This window comes from Trichophyton verrucosum (genome assembly GCF_000151505.1).
Source record: "Trichophyton verrucosum HKI 0517 chromosome Unknown contig00318_1.f1.exp, whole genome shotgun sequence".
Lineage (NCBI taxonomy): Eukaryota > Fungi > Ascomycota > Eurotiomycetes > Onygenales > Arthrodermataceae > Trichophyton > Trichophyton verrucosum.
In genome coordinates this window covers 21931-39194 of record NW_003315434.1, presented here as the reverse complement: position 1 = coordinate 39194, position 17264 = coordinate 21931, and the positions used below count along the sequence as shown (strand labels likewise).

At 50.0% G+C, this 17264-nt stretch overlaps 9 protein-coding genes across 9 annotated transcripts; 3 read left to right on the top strand and 6 right to left on the bottom strand.

The window, feature by feature from the left end:
* Window positions 1–138: 138 nt before the first annotated feature.
* TRV_03959 (uncharacterized protein) lies at window positions 139–2210 on the bottom strand (the record flags this gene model as incomplete). The annotated part of the gene is made up of 3 exons (XM_003021883.1): window positions 139–282; window positions 358–1571; window positions 1757–2210. 3 exons carry the CDS (start codon window positions 2208–2210, stop codon window positions 139–141), a joined length of 1812 nt encoding a protein of 603 aa, XP_003021929.1.
* Window positions 2211–3537: 1327 nt separating this feature from the next.
* On the top strand, window positions 3538–4452 carry TRV_03958 (uncharacterized protein; the record flags this gene model as incomplete). Its single annotated transcript, XM_003021882.1, has 3 exons — window positions 3538–3677; window positions 3734–4093; window positions 4149–4452. 3 exons carry the CDS (start codon window positions 3538–3540, stop codon window positions 4450–4452), a joined length of 804 nt encoding a protein of 267 aa, XP_003021928.1.
* A 463-nt stretch (window positions 4453–4915) lies between these two features.
* TRV_03957 (uncharacterized protein) lies at window positions 4916–6505 on the bottom strand (the record flags this gene model as incomplete). Its single annotated transcript, XM_003021881.1, has 1 exon — window positions 4916–6505. The coding sequence occupies one exon, from the start codon at window positions 6503–6505 to the stop codon at window positions 4916–4918; it is 1590 nt and encodes a 529-aa protein (XP_003021927.1).
* A 515-nt stretch (window positions 6506–7020) lies between these two features.
* Window positions 7021–7505, bottom strand: TRV_03956 (uncharacterized protein; the record flags this gene model as incomplete). The annotated part of the gene is made up of 2 exons (XM_003021880.1): window positions 7021–7397; window positions 7418–7505. 2 exons carry the CDS (start codon window positions 7503–7505, stop codon window positions 7021–7023), a joined length of 465 nt encoding a protein of 154 aa, XP_003021926.1.
* Window positions 7506–7589: 84 nt separating this feature from the next.
* Window positions 7590–9327, top strand: TRV_03955 (uncharacterized protein; the record flags this gene model as incomplete). The annotated part of the gene is made up of 2 exons (XM_003021879.1): window positions 7590–9005; window positions 9073–9327. The coding sequence occupies 2 exons, from the start codon at window positions 7590–7592 to the stop codon at window positions 9325–9327; spliced, it is 1671 nt and encodes a 556-aa protein (XP_003021925.1).
* Window positions 9328–10735: 1408 nt separating this feature from the next.
* On the top strand, window positions 10736–13170 carry TRV_03954 (uncharacterized protein; the record flags this gene model as incomplete). Its single annotated transcript, XM_003021878.1, has 4 exons — window positions 10736–11186; window positions 11258–11860; window positions 11923–12093; window positions 12155–13170. The coding sequence occupies 4 exons, from the start codon at window positions 10736–10738 to the stop codon at window positions 13168–13170; spliced, it is 2241 nt and encodes a 746-aa protein (XP_003021924.1).
* A 179-nt stretch (window positions 13171–13349) lies between these two features.
* On the bottom strand, window positions 13350–13811 carry TRV_03953 (uncharacterized protein; the record flags this gene model as incomplete). Its single annotated transcript, XM_003021877.1, has 1 exon — window positions 13350–13811. One exon carries the CDS (start codon window positions 13809–13811, stop codon window positions 13350–13352), a length of 462 nt encoding a protein of 153 aa, XP_003021923.1.
* Window positions 13812–14460: 649 nt separating this feature from the next.
* TRV_03952 (uncharacterized protein) lies at window positions 14461–15433 on the bottom strand (the record flags this gene model as incomplete). The annotated part of the gene is made up of 2 exons (XM_003021876.1): window positions 14461–15298; window positions 15363–15433. The coding sequence occupies 2 exons, from the start codon at window positions 15431–15433 to the stop codon at window positions 14461–14463; spliced, it is 909 nt and encodes a 302-aa protein (XP_003021922.1).
* A 730-nt stretch (window positions 15434–16163) lies between these two features.
* Window positions 16164–16499, bottom strand: TRV_03951 (uncharacterized protein; the record flags this gene model as incomplete). The annotated part of the gene is made up of 1 exon (XM_003021875.1): window positions 16164–16499. One exon carries the CDS (start codon window positions 16497–16499, stop codon window positions 16164–16166), a length of 336 nt encoding a protein of 111 aa, XP_003021921.1.
* Between the last annotated feature and the right edge of the window lie 765 nt (window positions 16500–17264).

Below are 17264 nucleotides of genomic sequence, written 5' to 3'. Positions count from 1 at the left end.
ATGAAGCAGCACGGATGAGGTAATGAGAACCAGGAGGTCGAGAGCGTGGGAGAGCTTGGGGATGTGGATGTGGGTGGATATGATGGAGGAGGAGGTTGTTCAGGGATTGTGTCTTGTCCATGTACAGGTACAGGTCGACTAGATACCCTCGAAGTCGCCACCGGCGTCATCGTCGTCCATGTCTCCCTCCACAATCTCCTTGGCCAGCTCCCTCTCTCGCTCGCGGGCCTCCTGGGCGTTCTTCAGCTCAAGACGGTGCTGGTTCATGGGGAACCTCATTGCCTGAGACAGATATTAGTATATATACATCGTAAAAAAAAAAATCAGACAGCGTTTCTATCGAAAGAGCAAACATACCTTGACACTCTCGTCATGGAGGCCGAGACAAGCTTGGATACGCTCGTGGAAGACCTCTCCAGGCTCCTGGGTAGCGTACACATCGCCAATGTCCTTGCTCTTCATGTAGCCCTTCTCATGGTCCAACGATGCCTCGATAACACCGTCCCTTATAGCCTTTGCAACAATGTACTCGGCAGACTCCTCACTATCCAGGCCGAGACGAAGGCAGATGTCACGTAGGGAGATACGAGTGTATGACAACGACATCATGCGGATGCCGGTCTTTATGACATTCTGTCGTAGTCGGAGAATAAGCGTGTACGTGCTGTCCTTTCGGAAGACGGGGCCGTAGTTCTGGACGATCTTCTGGAAGCCGTCTAGATCACCCACGCTGACGGCTCGTACGAGCAAGAAGTAAGGATGCATTGCACGCTCGAGAGCTGCCTGGCGGAAGATGGCACGGTCAGGTATGTCTCCCATGAGCAGCTCGACGACAACAAGTAACTTCATCGATGCCTGGTAGAAGCCACCCGCGCTTAGAGTCGACGGGGACTTCCGGGTGGCGCCCACCAGATGTTGGTGTGCATCGGTATAGCGCAGCTGGATGGCTCGGATCCGACCTAGATAGTAGAGATATCGAGCAATCTGGTTGTTGGACGCACCGACGGGGAATTCGGAGTGAGAGATGAAGAGATCAGCTTGGGAGATGTGGGAGGTAGACAGGTAGTTGCGAAGCAAGAGAGTGGTGACGGTTGCCTGTATGTCGGTGTCCTTGCGAAGAACAGCGGTCCGAAGAGCTGCAAGGAGCGAAGGTCTGATGGATATGACGGCTGCAGTCGGCGAAGGCGGAAGCGGTTTTAGCTGTTCAAAAAAGAGAGAATAATAAAAGTACACTCGAGCAGCCAAACAGTCCAGGGTCCTTCGGTTATGCGTCCTCAGTTTCTCGACCAGCTTCTGCGAGAACTGAGCACCTTTCTCTATGCGTTTTGCATCATACAGGTGAATCTGAACTAGAATGGAAAGATAGACGTCGATCTCGGGCAGGGTCTCTTTGGATGAAGCGGCTGTCTTTGCGGCGGGCGTAGCTGACGATTTCATGTCTGAGGCATCCTCCATATCAATATCTTCGGCAACGTTATCAAACGCAGACTGTCTATCAAGGGCAGCCAGAAGGAAGGAAGCGGTAGAATCCGAACGTTGATAGGCGGATGTGATGACGCTGGCGAGTAGGTCTGCAGACAGGTGTTTACGCATAGACGAGATTGTTCGGAGTACCCTAAGGGTAAAGCGTAGATCAAAATGCATCACAGCCCTTTCGAGTAATGTGAAATTTGTCCGGATATCTGTAGTTTTGTCAGTATTCCATGACCGTCATCATCATTATTATCACGAAATACAGAAGTGTAGAGAGACATACCAGTCTTCGCTTTCTCAGCCGGGTCAACCACTTCATCCTGCTGGACATCCTCGTCCTGATCTGTGTCCATCTTGGACTCGTTTCGGCTCTTCTCAGGCTCTCCCGACAGTCTTGAAGCTTTTGACGGAGGAACAACGACAGTCATCTCTTCGTCGCCGTCGTTATCGTCGCGCTGCTTGGGTGATACAGAGCCGTTCAAATGCTCTTCACTCATCTGCGCGTCCTCAGGACCGTTCACACCATTTTCGACAACATCAGAGCCCTCGGGCGTGGCCTTTTTTGAGCCTGAGGCCGGTTTCCTGGCTGGCGCTGCCTTGCCTCGTGACGCCGCCGAGCGAGTCGGAGCAGCTTTATCTTTGTTGGAGCTAGAGCTCTGCGAGTTCGAACGGGGTTTCTCGCCGTCCGCCGAGGCGTCTGACCGGTTAGAGCGAAGCGTCCGCTTCTCTGCTGGCATCGTGTCTGAAGCTAATGAGCAGCTCCCTACGGCGAGAGCTTCTTCTGGGGGCCGGGCGTTTAAAGGACAGCAGAGCCGGGAGGCGAAGTGACTAAGGCGTGCTAAGGAGAGGAAGACGGCGTTTCAGCAGGCAAGTACGGGCAAAACGAGAACAAAACAGACACGGCGAAGCTCCAAGAACGGCTGGCAAAGACGGGGAAACGAGGCTGCGGGCGTTTGCAACTGAAGACGCTGACGGTGATGTTTTTGGTTGTTTTTCTTGATGTTGCGAAGAGGTCAAGATGATGCGAAGGGAACGTCGCAGAAGGGCTTAGCGTGGATGACTAAGCAGTGAATAAGCAGGCAGCTGAGACGACGCGGAAGATGGGAGACGACGACAGAAAGAGACGGCAGAGACACGAGACCAAAGAACAGCGAGGGAAGACTGGGAGGGCGGGCGATGGACGATGGGAGAGGCGGTAGGAGGGGGGTGGAAGGGCCGGGCTATGGCGGCGAGGGAGGACGCTGAGAGGACAGACGGCCAGAGAAGGCGGAAGAAGAAGAGACTCGATTGGTACAGCGCACACATCGATGAGCAAGCAGACAGCATTCTAATCATGGCTTGGAAGGCTCGTAGCTGCAGGCTGGCGCGAGAAAGGTGGCAGCAGGCTTCATACTGGCCGACTACCGCGTCAGACGGTCGGACAGGAAGTAGTCCGGCTGTTATAGGCATCGGTCGTCCCAGCGTTGGTAGTGAAAATACAGAATACTCTGAGCACAGAACAGTCTCGAGAGATCAAGATCCTTGATGATACCCTATACTCGATCCTAGCCGATTACCTCCTTAAACTTTTGCTCGGTTTCCACGGTTACACCAGATGCTGACCCGGCCACTACCTCTATATACAGGTACTGGCCCTCAGTACCTTTTCAATATGGGGTTTATCCCTGTCTTTCCTCGCTGATGCAGACAGCCTGAAATACCAACGGGGCCGGGGGAATATATCTCTACCTGGATATAGATTCCTCTCAGAAATCAAACAGTAGGCAGACCACTTAGAGACACTTGGCTCGATTAACATATAGAGTAACCGCTAGTACTCGCACATATCTGGTCAATGGCACTGTGTGAATAACTCAACTCGAGCTCATACAAGGTAGGACTTACCAAGCATTTGATAATATCTTATATCTCTATTCCCTTCCTCAGATTATATAGTTGGTGGTCTGTTTTTGTAAAGAGCAAACTTGATGACTAAGCCAGTTCACCAACGCTTATCTTTTCTGTTTACCTCCGGTTGAAGAAGAATTAGAGTCGAGATGAAGAAGAAATGATGATAGAAATTGAATGATCAAGCTGTTTATAAGGGGTATCCTTGAATTGTCACGGCGTAAATTGGATATCTCCCTCGTTGATGTCACAATGAGCCTGTTACAGAACCACCTAGAGCAGATCTCTCTATCCGCGTCCGCGATAGCAGACTTATCGTAAGATCCAACCTCTATATACAGACAATTACTCGATCTGATACGTCTATCTCTAGATTCCCTCCTCCAAAACCATTTGTCAATGCGCTTCTCGGCCAGCATGACATCACCACTCTTATCCGTGACACGGAGGCCCATGAACGAGCCCTCTTCTCTGTCGATAACACCACCAAGTCCCAGCGCAGAGCCACTCGTCGAGGTACGATGTTCGTAGCAGAGACCGAACGAGAGTCTATGATCAGCCGCATATACGCCGTTAGAGACCGTACGAACCAGTCCGCCGTTGCGCGGGTACTTGGCGGTGATATGATGGATGCTATCAAACGGTCCACTGCCCCAACATCAGATAGAACTACAAAGAGCGGTTTGGACATTGAGGTTCTGTTACGCGGCGCAGAAATGCTTTGTAACGTATAGTACGTTTTCACTTGATACCAAGGCGAATTGACTGCCTACTAAACCCTTGAATAGCCCGGTAGCAGGAGCCAAGGAGAAGATTGCTTCTATACGATCTCGACATCGCGAAATAACGGCTTCTCTCGAGTACCTTGAAAAGCGTGTTGCTGACCAGGCAGAAGAGCTGGAACGAATGAATCTCTCCCAATATGATGACAGTGATTACCATAAGACAGAGGATACCGCTGAGGCCGTGGAAGTTACGGATGAAGATATCGAGCTGGAACTTGAAGCTATTCGAGAACTGGAGGCGAAGAAACGGCGTCTAGAGGCTAGGGTTACGGGGATGGAGAAAGATTTAGGAGGGCTGCTAAGGTGACCAAATTGTTGAGGCCATATACCCGTTTATTGGACTGGGTATTTACTACCTACATATGTGGTACTGACCACAACTTCGCTCCATGCCCACTCAATATGGCAATACTACTGCTTTGAAGTGGCTGGAGACACATCTCGTGGAAGCTTCACTGACATCTAGGATATACATTCCAAAGATGGCGGCCTAGCACCCCTCTATGCCGGGCTGCCGTCTCTAATCCCAGAGATTGGTATGAGATATTGACCCGGCGAGATGTGAGGAAACAAAATCACATCTGCCTTCTGGAAAAAGTGTCACTGCCCAGGCAGGATTATGCATACTTCAACGGTACGATGCCCTAGGAAATTTCAAGAATGAACGAAATATGGCATACCAATGGCTTGTTTAACAAGGAAAGTCCTAAGATCTAATAGTAAAAAGAATATATGATAATGGGGCCATGTCAATCGAAATTGCCATATTACTAGTCATCACTATCTTCATCTTGTTCTTCGTCAAGGTCAGTCGTAATAATGGGGATACGGGCTTGGGCGATAACACATTTCCTTTCTCCGGTACCAATGATAGCACACCACTGAGGTCCGTTAAACGCGGTTGGAAAGTCATCAAAATGGCGGCAGGGCTGTGCAACCGTTGCTACTTTCATATCCTTGAATGTGAACGTACCAAAAGGGACCAATTGATGGTAGGACCTCGGCTTATCTTCTTCACCGTCTATAGTCTCAAATTTGGTGACTAGTCCATCGGGGGTAGTCACTTGTGCCTGGCAGATGCTACGAAAAACGGGAGAGACTTTGCTGCAGGCAAGTTCGGTACAGGGGTCGACATACGAGAGGATTTCAGCGTATATCTCTGGCGGGAACACACCTCGGCTGAATTGTTGAAGGTCCTTCTGGGCCTGCTGTTCAAACATTATTTGAAGGATTGCAAATCCCGGATGTGCCTGTAGGGCTGACTCTGTACCGGCAACAGGGGGGAATGGAGCTGCGCCTCCATTGGTGATCGGTAGTACCCCCGAATGTGCGACTGATGTCACATCATCCTCCACGGATACTTTCACCACAATCATACACTTGATTGAGAAAAGTATTATTTCAAATTCCTTGTTTCCACTCTGAAGCCCAACCTCCACGGCCTTTGCTATAGCAGCATTCCTCTCGTGAAAAAGTGCCTCTGCAGTGACAAGACTGATAAGGATACCCTGAAAGTAGTACATAGTCTCTAAGGGCGCGCATCCAGGTTTGGTAACTGAGGTATGGCATCCTGCCCCGAGGATGGGTAGAACCTCCGTTCCATCATGAGCGTCATCTTGAACTAAAAATCCACGTGATGAAGATTGATGTCTGTAGTGGCCATGTAACTTCTGGACATCAGTAAGGTGAAATTCACTAGCTGCTAGTGATAGGATAGCAAATGCCAATTCTCGAAAGGCAAAGTCTGTATATCCCCATTGGGGAACATAATCCCACATGGCTGAGTGAGAAGGGTGTAGTAGGTATTCGTACAGCATTAGAGCCATTACATTGCGCGGATTATAATTGACGCCAGCCGAAAATTCATACAGGTCGGAGTGCTGATATCTTTTGTACATCTCGTTATACCTGTCGCGCTCAGCATCGTCGGCGAAATAGTCGGGAATGAGTGGCTCTAATGAAGCTTCAGGACATTTTTCAGTGGAGAGGTCCCATGACTCAAATGGTGTAATCCAGGTATCCCGAGGGATATTCCAAAGTCTGAAGAAGACACGATTATTCACAGAGAATACCTGCTCATCAAGATCGATGAGATACACCCATTCAATAAACACAGTGTTTGAAGCGTCGCCAAAATGGGACGGGAGCACCTCAAGATCACGTATATTCGCCAATGGCTCCGATTTGGCATCACCCTCTTCGCTCTTTAGGATACGTACGCGTTCCTCTGTAATGCAAAAGTGTTCTTCAAGTTCGACCAACCTGCGTTCATAGGAATCACGCTTTTGCTGTAGCCATACTATGACCGCAAGAAATTGGTTTAGTATCTGACTCCACTCCGAGGTGAAAATGTGCCACATGGCCTTAAGAACCCCTATATTCTTTCTCAATAATGATCAAAAGGTTGCATCTCAAGCTTTATACGGATACATATAAAGACGAGCTAAAGGCCGCGTTTACCTAGTGCCTGGATGGTTTGACAGAATATAGAGGTTCCTAAGGCCCATGGAAAAAGTATTAGGTATGGATCGCACGTTCTCACCTTCGTATTCTTTTCGATCAACTGGCACTCCCGCAACGATCCCGGCGCCGAGATGTTCAGGGTAGCTGTCATAGTGGTTGTAATAAATCCAGTACCTGCCGCGATAGCGAACTATACGATACCCTCTAGTTCCCATTCTGACGCCGCGTCCGTCAACGCGTGATTTCAGGAGTTAGTAGATTAGCAAACCGTGTAGTATAGCACAGCCTCCATGAGTGCAGGAGAGGCTGAGAGCGTAGAGACGCAGAGATGCGGTCGTTCAACTGACGTGTTGTTGCTGCGATGATGTTGAATGGATGTGAATATAAAGTTAAAGTGATTAGTAATTAATGACTAATTAGGTGATGCCAAGACATTTCGTCGTTTGCGATTTTGACGTCGATGAAGAGAAAAGGCGACGAGAGTGAAGACGGAGAAGCCAGCTCGACGGTTGAAGACGCCCCGAACCGCCTGCAAATATATTATTATTGTCAACAGCTTATATTTATTCACAGTCTCACGGATATTATCAGTATATAACGGGGCGTTTGGTGCGCCAAAGTTGGAAAGAACTGAGAAGCTGAGCTTCATCGCAATCAACCATGGATAACTCGTCGACCCCAGCCAACACGGCGCAGCAGCAACAACAGCAGCAACAGCAGCAACAACAGCAACAACAGCAGCAGCAGCAGTCACAACAGCAAACTCTCCAGCAGCAACAACAACAACAGCTGTCGAGCCTTATACGAACGGAACAGGTCCAGAAACTGCCCCATCTCGCCGACTCCCAGAAGGCGGTCCACACTCAGGCTGTTCGGAGCTGCTGGGAGGTGCTCCATTCGCACCCTCCCACGTCCAACGAATACGCGAAAGCACAGCAGAAGCTGACGCAGATGTCTACTCAGCTAATGAGGGGAATGAGGATGTACCAACAGAACAGGTCACAGATGCAGGCGCAAGCTCAAGCTCAAGCCCAAGCTCAAGCTCAGCAGCAGCAACAACAGCAACAGCAGCAACAGAAGCAAGGACAAACACAACAGGACCAGCAACCGCAAATAAGCCGGGGTCCGGTTGGTGTCAACCCTGCGCAGCAGAAACCACAGAACTTCCAGCCGCTTTATCCTCAGATCCAGGCCAAAGTTAACAGCCTGACGTTCATACCCCCTCCCTCGATAAGCAAGGACCAGGTGGAGAGCTGGCTACAGGAAGCAAAGAACAGATATGGTGCGGCGTTGCAGAAACAAGAGCTGGGAAAAGTGAAGCTTGCTGAAGTTCGACAATCGTACCAGCAGCGTCAAGGTGCTGGAAACCTCACTGCTGAGGAGATTCAGGAATTCAAGAACAGACAGCTTTTTGCCGATAAATTATATAGAGAAGGAAATGAGTTTCTTTCCAAATTCAAGGATCAACAGGAGAGCTTCCGTCTCCAGCACCAGCAGGCGGCGGCAGCTGCGGCTTCCGGCCAGCAGGCAGGCCAGGGAGGGCAGACGCAAACTTCTGGTGCTGGAGATCAACAAGGTGTCGTTAGCCAGGCAGCCGTCCAGCAGCCTGTATCAGCGGCAGCCGGAACACCCGCTCCGCATACTATAAACTCCGCCGTTGTTGCAGCGCGCCACCAGGCCGGTCAAGCTCCTCAGGGACAGTCAGCTCCTGGATCTGGAGGGACACACCCTCCGGCTCAGCAACAAGGACAGCCAGGTCAGCCTCAACAACAACCACAACAGCAACCACAACAGCAGCAGCCACAACAGCAGCAGCAACAGCAACAAAGTCAACACACTCAGCAACAGCAACAGCCTCAACAGCAACAAAGTCAACTAGGACAGCAGCAAGCAGCTTCACAACAACAAGCACAGGTTGCAGGAATGAAACAACAACTTCCAGAAAGTGCTGGAGCTACTACTCTCTCTCAAACACCACAAAATCAGGGTCCACCACGTGCACTCTCTCAACAAGGAGCAGTGAACCAAGCGCGTAGCAGCTATGATGTGAATTCAAACATCCACCAGTCCAACCAGACATCAAACCACGCGCATCCCCAGGCCTACATTGGCGACCGTAACATGGATACCCGAAAGATCAACATGGCTATTCCCAAGAATCTCAGCATTTCTACCACTCCCGAACCCGTTACTATGGGGGCCGCCCGACCCACCCTCACCACTGGAGCCAGCCATGGGTCCATGGGAATGATGGGCCAGCCGGCCATCCAAAAGCATCCTGGTTACGTGTTGGAGGGAGAAGGTCAGCGTGTTCTCAGCAAGAAGAAGCTTGACGACCTGGTCAGACAGGTTACCGGAGGCGGCGAGGGAGAAAAGCTCACCCCTGATGCAGAAGAGGTACAGTCCCTCCCCCCAAATATTTCCTCTTATTCAACTTGTAAATCACATCTAACGACTTCTATAGTTTGTTCTCCAGATGGCTGACGACTTCGTCGACGATGTGATCACCGCTGCCTGTCGTCTTGCCAAACTCCGTCCATCTTCGACCTTGGACATCCGCGACATCCAGCTCGTCCTAGAACGCAACTACAACATGCGTATCCCTGGCTTCTCGTCTGATGATCTGCGTACCGTTAAGAAGCCCCATCCCACTCAGGGCTGGATCCAGAAGATGACTGCCGTCCAGGCCGCGAAGGTCACCCAAAGCCGCACTGAGTAGATATGATACGTGACAGCACACCCGCTCTTTACGGCGTGAAACGGGCTGCTTTTACTAACACAGCAAATATTTGTTTTCTTCGCTTTTTGATTTTTATCTTACGCACTGGAAGTTCGGGGTGAAAGGTCTTTCTCTTCTTGCCGAGCTTTCTACGGAGTATTATCTTCTACTTCGAGGGAGCTGGTTCACGGTGGTCATCTGTCGACTGGCGAAGGGGGTTTCTAGTTAGTTTCTCTTGTTCTATGGATGTAAAAATGGGTGGCATAGGGCAGGCAGGTCGTCAGGAGTTGTGTACCATAAATATCTAGCACCATCCACCATAATAATACACGGCCTCACTATGAGTCTCTCTTATTCCACTCGCCCTAGCAGCTGTATGACTCGCAGTCTCCATCAGGCAGAAAAAGCAATAACAAGGGCGACATCACCCTCGGAGCCTTGCCAGTGGTCTTGTGATGCAGGCCGTCCACTATATAAGTACCCTAATATACCAGCAAGATACACCGGAGTCACATCAGATGAGCGTAATCAGCTGGAATCCAGCAGCGTTATCCGTCATGCCCAAGATGCTCCATGATACCTTCTGCTCAGCCTCAGCAGCTCCCTCGTATAGCTATAATAATAATGTAAATCCTTCGCTGCAGCTGCATGCGATCTGCATCCTGAGCGCCATTTCTCATCGACGTTTCCGCTCAACCCGATCTGATATTTGACTGTATCAATGTTCAGACATGATCTGAAGCTGATCTCATCCTGCATTCTATTCCCGCGTTCTGTTTGTCCTCTCTTTTTGTTCTCTTTCGTTCTACTATCGCCATTGTCGTCGGATATAGGTCAGGATGGCTGAGCCTACAGCTCGTCCGGCAATGGTTTCTGAGGAACGTCCACGCAGCAGATCTCGAATACCTCGTCTGCAGACAGGAGACCCTATCCCTCCGTCGACGAGGCCATCGAGACCCGGTATGTGAAGAAATTCGTCGTTCTTAAGCTGCGGTTTGACGTACCCGAAACCGAGCTGGGCGTCGTTCCGTTGTTTGTTTACGAGCATAACTAGATCGGCTGGTTTGGCTAACAAGCAACTCGACGACAGAGCAGTTGACGCCATCGACGCGGCTGGCGGAACAGCTACCGACTGTTGGACAGCCCAGAAGTAAGACGCCATGGTTACGCTGGTGTTGCACTCAGCCAGGGACAGCTCTCCGATTGGATAACTGAGTTCTGGCTTGGTGGTGATGGTTGTTGACATGTTATCATCTGCAGAACGACAATCACGGCGACATGACCTGGGCCCCAAATGGCACAAGGAGTACTCGGAGATCGATCAGCACTGCGGGCGGGTCCTGATTATCGATTTTGTGAAGCAAGGTAGGTTGCTGGGCGAGTATTTGCTGGATATGATATCTACAGGATGCTAACTGGACCGTCAGAGGCGAGCAAAACCCGAATGCGCAAAGTCAGTGCAGAAGAGATATTCGATCTTCAATCCCTCCGCAAAGTGTACAACAACCCTGATCGAACCAACGAGGCCGTCCTGCGTGTTTTCCACGTTCAAAACGCCGACTGGGCTAAGGAGTATCTCCTGAGGAAGTTCAACATCGACAACCGGGACGATCTCGTCGGCAACGATTTTGGGAAGTATGTCCGACATAAGAACCCGGAGAGACGTGGTGGACGGCCGTTTCTGAACGGGAAGACATGGAAAGTCCAGTACGATCCGTGGCGAGGAATCAGTAAGACCTCGTTTGGACTGGATTATCTGAAGCAGTACCATAAATCTGCGCATCTTACTCCACGCCACCGTCGGAGCCCGGAGGATGACACCCTCAAGATGATGGAACTGGACTCCTGGGGAGACCAAGGTAGGTACTTTATCACATACATACTATATTACTTTGAAAAATTATGAATCCTTTGCTTACTCCGAGAACAGATAATCCAAGTCGTGGCTATGATGTATATGTACAGCGGTTCAGCTGCTATATTCAACACAAACAAGCTACAGGGCTGCCTTCCCTGGAAATGGAGGATTCGGATATCAAAAATCCGTATCATATAGAGGATTGCCAGACTGGTGACTCCCCAGAAAAGCGGAAAGACGTATACGTTCCATGTCTCAGCTCTCTGGACAACGGCAATGCGATCCTTATATTCGACAATTCTCACACCGGATGTCTAGAAGACACTCTCATCCCACCCCGTCAGACATGGGAGGAGAGATGGAGACGGCTTCCTTTCTTCCTTGCCTTTGAGTCAAAGGATCTTGTTGAAAGTGACGAACAGCTCGCTTACCACAGCACCAGAATTATTTTAGACGATATTTTCAAGGTCCTGACCGCAAACTGGGATTCATTCCTAAATTTAGCAATGGACCATGTTAGCATTTTGGAGGACAAGATATATGAACGGCCGGCAGATGAAACTCGTGCCCCATTGCTTTGGACCAACTCGAGTTTGTGGCTCAAAGTTGAAAAGTTACTGTTCATTCACCTTGATATCGTCAAAGAGATGATAACACGGCTGCAAGACCTAACAGGTGGGTTGATCGTAGTTATTCAAGGCCTTGAGAAGACGGCATCACTAATCTGGTATGAGCAGATGACGTAGAATCCGATACTCCTTGGCTGGAAAGCATACCCGGTGACTTTGAGCGGCTGGGCACCACTATTACTGAAGACCTGATAAAGCCGACTGAGAACCTAATATCCCTTCTGTACCAGTCAGTCTCTATCAGGGACAGTCGGCATAGCATTCAACTAAACGTCAGCAGTAAGTAGAAGTGCTAGTGCCTTTAATTTGAGCATAGAATCGACCGACTAATCATCTATAGTGTGGCGTCTGAGCTGGATCACTTTCATCTTCCTCCCGATGACTTTCATCACTGGATTCTTTGGCATGAACGTTGATACCTTTAAAGACGACCCCGATATTAAATGGTACTTCATAGCCACTGTACCATTCATGTTCCTGGTCCTCCTCCTTTGGTACATAATCAAGCATTACCTCGCAAGCCGACGCCAAACTCCGCATCAACGAGGTATTTATGAGAATTTCTTCAATGAGATGGCCGATCGCAACCCGTCACTCTGGTCTAGAATGGGTCCGCGTGATTACGTTGTTCCACAGGGTATTCTATCACGTATTAAATGGCATTTCATCAAGGTTTGGAGTGCCCCTGAACGTACGATCCTGTTGGACGCCGACAGTGATGGATCGGGTGGTGATATGGGCACCATATTCAAGATAAAGCAATATTTGATTCGCAGATGGACCTCCCAGCTCCGAAATAACAAGGCAGTCAAGGAAACAGCACTTGAAGATGGGTTAATAGTACCCGAAGATGATACCGTTAGTGAAGCACACAGCATTGCCGACGGGCTGGCGGGAGCTACTGAAATGCTTGTGATACCCGCCACTCCAGCCGTGGAGTCACGAATAGTGCCTGAGATAGTGACATTGCATACCAGCACTCAAACTCAGCCAGATGCCCCTGAGGCTATAGCTCCTCGCTCGGCATTGTCGTTGATGAGCAGCGCACATCGTCGAAGTAGCAGCGCCGGAAGGACCAGTGGTTTGTTGGTTGAAGAAGAGGATTACCAATGGTTGAGTGAACGAGGTAGACAGGGGATGCGATGGGCCTGGAGGTCGTCGAGTTCCAGGGGTAGAAGTCCTCACGAAAGCCCCCGACGACACAGTCGAAGCCGTAGCAGAGAGGATAGAGAAGTTGAGAAGAGCGGCGGTTCTACTTCGCCCGTCGATCAGGGCACTGAGACGATGCCGCAATCGAATGATGATAACAACGAGTCACCCACAACCGTTCATGACACATCTAATACCCATACTTGATCAGCAGTTAAGTATGTTGGATGATTTAGAATGCTTCTGATCTTTACGGGGATGTGCAAACGATAGATATGATACCCCATTAGACTATTTTTTTTTTATTATTTTCCACATTTTCTTTATCTGGACATACCAAAACTCTCTCCGTCTGTTTCGAGAACTGTCACTTCGCCAAAATCCCTTCATGGAACAACCTTAAAAGCAAAACATCCAGGACCCGTGAAATGGACATGTACATATTCTGCCTCCAGCTCAGGGTCCCCAAACACTTCCGTCTTCAACGTTTCCATCAACTTCGCTCCCTCCACCACTTTACTCCAGACCATCATGTTTCCAGCGTCATAGGCCCTCGCCGTAAGTGATCGAGCATGGCACTTCGCTGGAATGCCGAATTCGTTGTCTTTAGTGCCATCGTACCAGGGACACTCGTCTGCGTGCACGAATATCGGTCCGGGGCCACTATACGGCGTATCCCTGTTCTCGGGGAGGAACGGATTGTACGAGATCAGCAGGACGTCTTCGTTTAGGGCCGCATTTTTGAGACAGCGACGACATGGGGCGCCGCCGAATGTTGGTGTCACTGTTGATCGGATGGTGGTAGGCTGGTTGACTTCCACCGGTGTAGGAAGAGGGACGATCTTCATGTTGATTGTTTCTCAGAGTTAAGATAATTGTAGGGTGGTTTTTTGATATGTAGATTGAATTGTTAGAGTTGATTTGAGAGACATGAGGACATGAGCTGGTTTATATATTTCATCATGGCAGTGTACTATATTTGATCTCGGGCTGCTTGCTGCTAATGTGTTCAATTACATCGACACCTGGACAGGCCGTATAGAGGAGCCGAGTTGCTCTCAATATATTCAATTAGATTATTGCCGGCGTTGCATTTCCCTGGTCGATAAACATACTTTAATGCTACGGGATTATACTTTAGAGTGTTCGTATTCGCTCCTTGCTGCCAATATGACCAAATACAAAGATCGTGGAGCGGTGATCGAAGAGTTTCGGAGATAATTCCATTCCTAATGCTATCATATGAAAAACAAAAAAAAAAAAAAAAAAAAACAAAACAGCAGTACAAGTAGAGCTTACACACGAGACAGCTTCTCCCAACCATCTAGCTGACCGATAAAACGGCCCCTATTTGTCGTTCTGATACCTGATCAGACAGACCAACCATATCAAATACAGAAAGCAAGGAAGCGAGAACACGGCTGCATTCGATCCGAAAAGGAAGTAAAAAGAAAGAAGGAAGGAAAGAAAGAAACAATGGATCAAAAGGAGGCCCAATCATTGACCTTCTTCGTCGCTCTTGACGGGTAGAGGTGACCGGGCGGTAGTGTCGACTATGTCCTCATCGTAGGTCATCCCATCAAGCATTTGTGCATCGACAGCAGCTGCACCTCGCGAGCCCGGTGCAGATGTGGGTGACTGTGGTGGCTGCTGAGACTGGCTCTGGTGTGTGATTGGGTGGGAGAATCGGCTTGAGGTAGGACTTGAGCCCGCTACTGCAGTATTACTGACGCCCGTCATGGAGGAGGACTGCCTGCTTAGTCCTGCTGCAGCCAGGCGTTGTACGGGGGTGGATATCGGCCCCGAGATGGTGCTGTTTGCTCCCTCACCGAATCCAACGAGACTTGCGTTTCCTTCGTCGCTGAAGGCGTCTGTAGAGCGTGCATCTGCGTCGTCTGGATCGACGTCTTCTTCGTCTATGGTTTCATCTTGTCCGTAGACATCGTCGCTTCCGCTGGCCCAGGTGGTGCGTGTGCGTCCACCAAGACTGCCACGACTTATACTTTCCGTCGCACTGGCACTGCCGACTGTGCTGCGCTCCTTGAGCATATGAGGATGTGTGTCAAAGTACTCTCCCTGCGAGAGCCCGCTGGAGTTGTGTGCGTGAAGAGGATTGCCACCTGCAGCCGTGCGAGCGGAGAGACGCTCCAGGCCGGCAAGGCGCGAGATGCGATCTGCGCGCTCAGCATCGAGAGTCGTTGTGGACGTTTCAGAGGCGTTGGAGGAGGACCGATGTGGCCGGTGGCTGTGGGGTCGGCGAGCTCCCTGGTGGCCGTCCTTGATGGCTACGGTGGACAGCGCGGAGAGAGAGGTTGTCCCTGAGTTGGGAGTGCTCCTGTGCCCATGGTCAGCGAGAAGGTTCTCAGGAGTGTATGGGCCAATGGAACAGGGACACTTACGGGCCCATCTCCGAAGGGGTGACGGGGTCCGATGGAGGAGGAGGGAGGTTGATGAGGGTAGGAGTGGTCATGTTGAAGGTCCTCGAAGCGATAGAAGTAGAGCAGAGCCGTGGATCTGTGTATCCTGTGTGTCCTTTTGGCAGAAAGGTATCTCTGGGGCGGCTTTTGGTCTACTTTATCCAGGAGTCAGTAATCTTCTGGCTGTGGCGTATGAGACATACATGCGGAAGCCAACCCACCTGAGAGAGAGATGTGAAGCAATCGTCGGCCAGCAGCCAGCTCTCTGCAGTCCCCTATCAGCTCTTTGTCCGTCACTCGAAGTCGTCCGTCTGTCAGTTCGTCTTTTCGCGGCGTTGCTGTCGTTGATCTCTATCGCTGTGGTTTGTCTTTCTGGTTTGCCCGAAGCGAGGGAGAAAAGAAGGACGTCATCGCCAGGAGGTCAGTGATATTATGTAAGCATGTCTATCAAACCTTGTTTCTTTTTCTTCTTTATTAGTAATCACGCCAGCAGCAATTGGCAGACAAGGCGACGACAAGAAAGACAAGGCGACAATAAAATAGCACAATAATAACAACAGGCTGCAGGTGAAAGGCCTTTGTCAGACTGCTGTTCTTTAATAGTGGTACTCCCGTAATCTAGGCAATAATAAATATAGTAAACTACTCCGTATCGCTATCGCTGTGCGCTGTCCACTCCACACTGCCAGCACAGCTCTACAGACACCTCACCCCTACCATCGACCTCTACACCCCCTGTATACTCTTCCTTGAGTCTCTTTATCTTCGACTATGCATGTCCTTTTATCCTCCTCGCCGTCTTCTTTCTCTGCTTTTTTCTTCGTCTTTTAACTGCTGACTAAGCACGCACGTACCACTCCCTTTTTTTCGCTTCTTCCCACTTTGGGAAAGAAAAAAAAAAAACCTTCGACTTTTCTTCTTTTCTTCTTCTTCTTCTTCTTCCTTTTTTGACGCCCTCACGACCTCCAGCTTCACCTTCACCTTCACCCTCGCCCTCGCCGTCGCCGTCACCTTCGCTCTCTCGGCCTCTCTCGCCGTCTCGTCCGCCTTTTCCGCTGTCTCCAGCCCAGCGTCCGTGGAGGATTCATCGAGCCTGTCGCGTTCAAGCAAGCCAAACATAGAAAAAGTCCAGGCGGTGAAACAGTGCAATAGTTATCTCAAGCTATATACATCCTCGCGCACTTGATATCGGTGATTTTTCGACCCTCGACTTCTCGCTGGCATTCACTTGTCTAGCAGATTTCGACCGGAGAGAGAAGAAGAAGGGATTTGGCCAGCTGCGAGCAAGCAAGCAGCCGAAAGGGAGAAGACAATAAAAAAGGGAGCCGCACAAACGGGTTACAGCAAACTGCAACAAGGCGCCCTCTTCATCGCACAAAGAGGACTGCAGAACATTTAAAGAGCCTTCGATCAGATATTCTCGAGAACCTGTTCGGGTCTACCTAGGACGAATTACCGTTTATTATTTTTTATTCTTGGTTATTCTTCTATATATCGGAGCCTTCTCTCTGCCTTTGGGGAGGAGGGAATATTGCTGCCTGGGAAAACCCCTTGTCATATAGTGTTGGTCTCTGTTCTGTGGCTTTGAGTAGTCATGGCAGCTCCAACTCAGCTTGCTTGTAAGACCTGCAGCCTGGTGTTGGTTGCATCGAATATATACTGACTGGACTACCAGACCGTACGGTGAAGGGCATCGGCATCTTAGATGCTGCCCCGGTCTACGAATCCTTGCCTAGCTTCGTTAGGTATATACTACCATCTGCACTCCCCTAACTACAAGACTAAACCCAGACCTAACACATTGTCCAGACCTGAAGGGAACCTCCGGTGTTCCGCATACTCCGCCTGTGGCCGATATTTCGCCTGGGCTGCCCCAGAAGGGTA